Source organism: Nicotiana sylvestris, chromosome 3 (genome assembly GCF_000393655.2).
Source record: "Nicotiana sylvestris chromosome 3, ASM39365v2, whole genome shotgun sequence".
Classification (NCBI taxonomy): domain Eukaryota; kingdom Viridiplantae; phylum Streptophyta; class Magnoliopsida; order Solanales; family Solanaceae; genus Nicotiana; species Nicotiana sylvestris.
In genome coordinates, this window is record NC_091059.1 from 206,129,653 (window position 1) to 206,137,492 (window position 7,840).

Below are 7,840 nucleotides of genomic sequence, written 5' to 3' on the forward strand. Positions count from 1 at the left end.
ATCCTCCCTTTGATTGCTACTCCATGTTGTAGAATTAGTTTTTGATCCTCTGTTAACCTTTGAGCATATGTGATGTACATTTTTCCCATTTGTATTGCTTAAATCATTTTCCAGGTTCCGTTCGAACCTTTTGTCCTCCTCAACTGCATTAAAATTTTTCAGTGAACTTCATGTACTTTTATCCAGCATACTCTCCTCGATCACTTCCTGAGCCCAAACGCTATTAAGCAATGGTTTCTGCACAAATCCCTTCAAAGGGGGAGTCGTCTTCATCTCCTACCCAAACGCTATTAAGCAATGGTTTGAGCAGGTCCACTTCAACTCGCCCCTCGGCCAAACTTGGTCGAGTTTTCCCTTTAGTGGTCACATCCATCTCCAATGGTGTACCAACTTCACTTGTAATTTGACGCAGGTAATGCCAGGTGTGCAGGTGAAATGGCAAACTAGGCAGAAAACCCATATAGGAACAATTGGTAAATCTTCCTCCAGTTTGAAGTCCGGACTCCGTTTCTGGAGCCACATTTGCTGCTGATCAATTTCTATTACTCTTTCTACTCGAATTTAATCAGCATTCAGAAGTAACAGCGAGTTTGTGGCTCTCCTTGCGCCTTCAGGTATGTCTTACACTGTCAATACCACTTTAGTGGAACTATTTCTGATTTTGTGTCACCATTTTCTTGAGTTTGGCAATGTGACTTGTGAACTTCGGTGTGCATACATTTTCTCATTTGTGTACTTCTTATCATGATACTAAATCTATAGTCGCTACTGAAAGATTTAATATTCTGTCGCAAACAAAATGGAGATATATATTAAGCCTTACCTATATAAATCTATTTTCGACCTGAAGAAGATAAGGAAATTATTTTTATTCTCCTATTGAGTCACTGTACAGCAAAAAGTTACAACACTTGCATAGTCAAGCGTTTCACACTCACACATACTAATCCATTTACATACGCTACAGATTTACGCGATCTTACATATTATACTTTCAAACTTAACGTGGTCTATACCGTATTACATATTCATCTCTTACCGAGGTTACAAATTGCACATCCTATAAAACATACTAGGTTGCTGGTCTCAGATAGATAGGCAAATAACGTCTAGGATTTGGGTCTGAATTCCACACTGCGAATGCACTTGTGCATCTCATGTATTTCTCTGTCATTTCAGGGAAGTGTCGATCTATAACATCTTTCAATGTCTCTGTCTTGTTAACCCATTCGAAGCCTTTCTCTGTGTAGGTTCGCGCGTTGAAATTAGTTGTAAAGAATCGATCAGCTTCTAGCCTCCTGAAGAAAATAAAAAAGATTGTCACGCATATCAGCACAAAGACTAATTCTATATTTTGCACATACTACTGCAACATATTGACTTACCTTGAAGCAATGAGCAGAAATATGTTGAAAGCAGTTTCACTAATGGCAAAGCCTTTAATTTTCTTCTCCGCGTGTAGACCAACTTGGAGATCTAGCTTCTCAACATCATCACCGTATACTTCTCGCAAAGCCTCAATTACTTCTTCATCATCAGTTAAATCCTCCCACTTGCTAATTGGTATCATCAGCAAATTCCTTCTAAACTCATTGTACCGTGGAATTCCCCTTTCTCTATCTCTATAAACTAGAGTATTAAAATAGAAAGTCAGTATGTAGTTTCTATGAAATATGAGAACAATGTTTTGTGTCAATAGGGAAGAATGGTAACATACTTTCTAATGCGGCCATGTCAACTAAATCTGCTCTTTCTTCTCCATCAATATCATGAGGAACAAGATTCCTCATCCACGTCGGATAATTCCACATTGTGGCAGCTCCACATGACTGATGACCCATTGATACCAGCATCTTCTCTATACCAATTTTGGACAAGCTTTTTTCTCCTTCTTTCCCAATCATTTCCGTCATAGGAATCCTGATCAAACTAGACAGTTAGAAATACATATGTCCTAACAAGTTCTTTTCCTTTTTATTAGCACATCTCCTGACTATTTTACTTCTAGATTCCAACAAATCTGGCCTTTGTTGTGTTATAATTCATATATATGGATCAGATTCTTATTCATGTCCTGAAATCAATTCCCAGATTTTATCTAAAAAAGTTGTCATATAGCAAGTCAACAGCTTGTTTATAATGCAAAATGTGTAATTGGAGAACATACTCTTCTTGAATAGGCAAGGATTTGTCTTCTGAAGTAGTCGACTTCAAGTCCCTTAGAACAATTTTGTCAGGTAAAAGTGAGTGCATTCTGTAGACGCTAACAAATTCTTCAGTCAATGAGTAGGGAGTCCCGTGATCTCTGGGCCTTTTAAGACCAACTAATCCACTCAAAATTGGTCCAAACTTAGGTCCTAACAAATCCTTGATTTTCTTCCCCAAAAGTCCATACCTGAATCAAAGTAGACTCTGTTAATTAACATTAATAGTTAATGTTATAGTCATTCGCAATGCAAAGCAAGATGCACGACATTTTAGAAGATCAAGACAACTAAGTGAATACTGGGAAGCTGTTTGTTAATTCAACCACGGTAATAGCAGCAGTATTTAGCAGTGGGTTTACCAGTTGATCCTCGTTCCCGCAACTACAGTATCAGTCTTAGCAAGTTCAATTGACAAATCAAGGGTATGGATTTTAGCAATGACTGCTGAAGTTGTCAATCTTGCATGTCGATACAGCTTTTCATCATCAAATTCAGGGTAATGCTCCTGAAACAAAAATCAGGCTTTTAATCAAACTCAGTTCTCTTAAGGTGCAAAATTATCCTGAAGAAGCTGAAAAGAAAAGCATACTTTAAGCACATCACATATGGCATTATGTTCCTTCATAAACAAGGCCTGCAACAGAGAGAAGCCTGCCCAATTGTTACGAACATCTCCAGATATTGGAATGCCATTATCGTCATGTTCAAGAAGTCCATCTCCTGAGACCCTGAGCTTTCCATCTTTAAATGTTCTCACCCTAATCATGCCCTCCTTATTATTCCCATATATTACACTCCCATCCCTAGCAAAACAGTACGAACATGTATAATTCATCAGATGAAATAAAACTCCATCAGTAGACTAACTTCCAATCTGCATTAAAATGAAGTAAGAAATCAAATTGAGTTCCAATTGGACAGTGTGGACAAGAGTTGACAAGCATATATGTCAACACGGAATAATATTTCCGCCTCCTTTCCCCCTCCATCTCCACCGTAGTTGTTACTTCACTCTTTTAGCATGCTACTAAGCAGCACTTTGATACAGTATTTAGTTGAGTTTACTATTGATTTTAATAGGATCTATTTTGCTTGACTGAATATAACATGCAATAGTCTCTCTTGACGTTTCTCTCCATTAACAAAGAATAACCTGCTATTAGCACCATTTGATTGTGGGTGTATTCATGCTTTTGTAAATTTATCACAGTTTTAGATTGTGGGATGCAAGAGCATGGACTTGATGATGTATTTATCTTTGTTCTTCTTTCCTTGTCCAGTAATCTTGTCGGTTTAACAGGTAATTCTTTTCCACCAATGTCTTATATTATTAGCTTTCTCCATCACCAGTAGGCTATTTAGTTTTATTGCCAGCTTTGGAGTGAATAGAAGTATAAATAAAATCACAAAAGTTCAAAATATGAGAGAACCTTTAAAGTTCTCTATGGGGATTTAGAAGTTTTTGATTCTACTCACCACCATGGGGTCCTTGAATTCAAATGCCCAAACTTCAGATCAGGTGAATCTGTAGGAACTTTTCTGGTCTTAAAGAACTTAAATGACTTCAACGGACACCCTGCTGCAACGTCTTCAGGAGCTCTAAGCTCGACCTGTCAAAATATTTGTGTTAGAGAAACATAAAACACACCTTTACCATGACTAATACTTTAATTCTTTAAATGACCTTCTAATCTCCTTTAGTTCTTAAAAAAGGAAAATGAAAACAGTTATATCTTCTCTAAAACCTTCAAGAACTTCCGTTAGTATCAAACTGGGAGAAATTCAAAAATAGCCAGATTTACAACTGGTCGTTCAAAAATAGCCCAGTTTCAAAAGTAATCGAAATTTAGCCATTTTTCATGTAAAGATAAATCTGAGCGAAAACACTGTTCAAAACCCGAAAAAATACGCCAGTATATTATGCTGGAGTTCCAGCATAAGTATACTTGAACTCCAGCATATTATACTGGAGTTCCAGGATAAGTATGTTGGAACTCCAGCATAACATGATGGAGTTCCAGCATAAGTACACTAGAACTCCAGCAAGTATACCGGTCCAGCATAATATACTGGAGTTTGGAGCACCGGTGCTCCAGTCTCCAGTATAATCCAGTAAAGTATACCGGTCTAACATAATATGCTGAAGTTCATACACAGGTGCACCGAACTCCAGTATATTATGCTGGACCGGTCTCTGTTGCAGCAAAATAGTGGCTATTTTTCATTGACTTGGTAGGCTATTTTTGAATGACCAGTCCGAAAACTGGCTATACCGTGCTATTTTTACTATCAAACTGCATGATATCCTCATAAAGCAAACTAAAAAACAACTCTGACAAATTAGACAACCAAAAATGACATCCCACCAACGTTTGCCTGTTATTGCAACAAGTGATGAATTCTTTCATGCCCTTATTAATGCAAGTAGTGGGTACCTGTTCAGTGTCCTCCATATGGTCATTCCAATCATGGATCATAAATTGTACCCACGCGCATCCTATCATGTTTAATTGGCTCCCGCAATCTGTGCACTTTCTCCTTTCCAAGAGCTTCGTTGCCACTGTTGCTGGATGAGGTTCCAGCAGCTGCATAATCGAATAATCTTCTCACGAGTGAATGAGAGATCTCAAGCTATAGATTTCAGGTACGGATACGACTAAGGCACATTTATTGGATCATGCTAATTAGCGATCAAAAAGGAACATTATGAAAGAAATGAAACAGGTTAATATACAATGCACCCCCTAACCTACTGAACAGAAAACTGAAATATCTGGTAGCTAACCTGATGAAGTAATCGAAAGTTGAAACGATTAAAAACTTTGACAGGAAAGAAAAATGTGAATTTGCCATGATTTCATTACTATGGCATATTTGATTGCGCTTTAGCTTACCCCGTAAGTTGAAGTTGATGGTGGCATGTTGCGCCCAAAGAAGGTTCCATGACTGCCCACTAAATGATCCACAGGATGATTGCACGTACCATCAGCAGTCCGATACGAGAACTCTTCTGTATCATATTTCTTGCCATTAACTTTTCCTACATGTAACAGGTTGTATCGCTGGTGCAAATGTCTTCTTAATCCTAAGTAAGCCAACCCGAGCAACACTGGTAATCTATGCCATAGATCAAACTTGTCCAAAAGATGTACCACCTGACATATCAAAAACCGGAGCATTAGTAGAAACAACATTCTAGCTTGTAAAGCATAATAAATATCACGAGAGGGGAGTGGAGGACACTAACATAGAACAAAATTGTATCAAACAGAGACATTTTTCCAACAACATGCCGGAGTTGAGGGTGAACAAAGGCTGTAAGAGAAAATGAGAATGCCATGAGAGTTTCTCAGCTATTGACCTGTCAAAGAAACAAAGGATTAATTCAATATGAAGATTGAGAGGGAAGATAGCATTTAAAAGAGTTGAACCAGTGTCAAATCTGTCCTGTTTCCTGTCATTCAATTGCTCATATCTGTAGGCCCAATCAAGATTGCTGCAATCAACTGTCTTCAATTAATCTTTTTTTATATTATAAGTGACGCAAATCGAAGACAAGTGTCCAATAATAGCTCGTTATGGTGATATGTTAATGAGTTTGGGAACTATTACACCAGTTGGATTTTACTGGAACAAAATTTTGGAACTGATGAGAAATATATATAGTGATTCTTTAATTCAACAACAAAAAACCCAGTGATTTCTCACAAATGGGGTTTGGGAACTGGGCTGGGTAAGATGTACGTAGAAGCTGCCCCAATAGACCTTCGGTTTGGAAAAAAAAAAGACTGAAGATAAAAAAGGGAACAATAGTAATTCTTTAAATCGACGTGGATTAATTAAGCAGTAAACAGCCAAAAGGACCGTTTTTTTTAAGGTTAGAATAAGCTAGAACATTAACATCAGAAACATTCTTTTCGTCCTTCATATTCAGAGTAGTTAACTATCCATAAATGATGCTCTTAAAGCAAAATACCAACATCTGATCAAATATTACTCCCATATCCTTCTGACCTTCTCTATCCCCTTTAAAGCAACACAATATGTAACACTTTATGTGCTTTCATATATATATATATCACATTTACTTAACCCACTAACTCTATATACAAAGGCAGATGTAGCACACGGGCATTGGGTTCAACTGAAACTTTGCACAAAGAGAGTATATTTATATGTAAAAATCTACTAAAATTGCAACAAATAATAGGTCCGAACCCATAAATTTGAACATACAGTAGGTTCAATGCTAAAAAAACTTAAAGATTGACCCATAAAATTTATATCCTAAATTCGCATATGTCTGCATACTAGATTATCCTCTGCTCTCAAAGAAGAAATAAGAAAGCAAACTTTATAAGAGTGATGCAAATAGTTGGTAAGAAAAATTCATAACAAATTAATTACCTCCAAATTAAAGAACCAGTGGAAGAATAAGTAACGGCAGCATCAGCTTCCTACTTCTGCCATCACAAGTCACAACCAAAAAAGAAAAAAAAATCCCAGTGTAATTGGTGCAAAATTATACGTGAAATCGATGATCTTTACTCACTATGCAACTTGGCAAGGGTTTTGAAACAGTAAAACCAAGACGTTTTTCTTATTATAGGAAATTTGCCGCAAGAAAATGTAAGGTTTGGGAATTAGTAAAGTGGGAAGCAACATCTATATATGCATATCTGTCTACTTTTTCTAAAGCCTTTTCGAACATTATTTAATCTATTGATGTTTACACATTATTTTGGGAACAGTAACTTCATATGAGAAGCTGAAGTGACGCTTTCATAAATCATAACACGTCTACAATATTCCAAATTAAATAAATTCCATCATATGAATTTCGTGGGGTATCTTTTTAGTTTCTCTTTTCTCAGTAAAAGTTGCACTTTCCTGGGTAGTGCATTTTACAAACTATATATTCTGCGAATCTGCGTAACTCGTCCTAACTCAATAATTGAGTAGATAAGTCGTATATTACCTGTGTCATCATTAGACAAGAGAGGTTGCTCTGATGGTAAGCAACCTCCACTTCCAACCAAGAGGTTGTGAGTTCGAGTCTCCCCAAGAGCAAGGTGGGAAGTTTTTGGAGGGAAGGATGCCGGGGGTCTATTTGGAATGTTGTTGTTGTTGTTGTACTTGTGTCGTCATTCAGAGTTTAACTTCTATAATCAAGGTTTAAAAGATAATTGGCAATAACTCTTCATAATAAGTGATATTAATAATCACTCATCTTGCACAAAAAGCTAATAATAATTTTTGATTTTATTTTTTATGGCAAAAAAACAATGTGCCACAAATAGATTTCATATATGTCGCCAATTTAGCATGCGACATATAATTACTTTTTGCAGCGATCAAAGCGGTCGCCACATATTATCGCTAATGAAAACATTATTTCAAGTGTTGGAGCGGATTGACGAACTGGATTAATAACTTTGTGTTGATTTACGAACTAGCCTTCTATATTTGAACAATTATATTAAGTGCTACAACAATTTCAGTTAAATAACATCTAACTACACCCTATATGACTTATCAATATATGAGGTCACAGCCTCAGGCTCAATATAGAACCGTAGTCGTAAGTCGTAACCAAAGTTTGCCCATTAGGCATTTGAAATGTTTAAAATTGT

The 7,840-nt window shown here is 36.7% G+C and overlaps 1 protein-coding gene across 1 annotated transcript; it reads right to left on the minus strand.

Moving 5' to 3' along the window:
• Positions 1–854: 854 nt before the first annotated feature.
• On the minus strand, positions 855–6,938 carry LOC104225473 (alpha-dioxygenase 2-like). The gene is made up of 11 exons (XM_009777274.2): positions 6,615–6,938; positions 5,455–5,568; positions 5,102–5,362; positions 4,643–4,792; positions 3,684–3,817; positions 2,797–3,010; positions 2,567–2,712; positions 2,168–2,395; positions 1,718–1,920; positions 1,386–1,629; positions 855–1,298 (listed from the first exon to the last, which is right to left on the minus strand). Exons 2-11 carry the CDS (start codon positions 5,545–5,547, stop codon positions 1,073–1,075), a joined length of 1,899 nt encoding a protein of 632 aa, XP_009775576.1. The 5' UTR covers positions 5,548–5,568; positions 6,615–6,938; the 3' UTR covers positions 855–1,072.
• Between the last annotated feature and the right edge of the window lie 902 nt (positions 6,939–7,840).

What these genes read in the sequence shown, in the direction of transcription:
- LOC104225473 (XM_009777274.2), bottom strand. Translation starts at nt 5,547, where the DNA reads ATGGCATTCTCATTTTCTCTTACAGCCTTTGTTCACCCTCAACTCCGG. An exon ending in CATCAACTTCAACTTACGGG is followed by an intron (nt 4,793 to 5,101) that starts GTAAGCTAAAGC and finishes TCGATTATGCAG; the next exon opens with CTGCTGGAACCTCATCCAGC. An exon ending in TGACATGGCCGCATTAGAAA is followed by an intron (nt 1,630 to 1,717) that starts GTATGTTACCAT and finishes TTAATACTCTAG; the next exon opens with TTTATAGAGATAGAGAAAGG.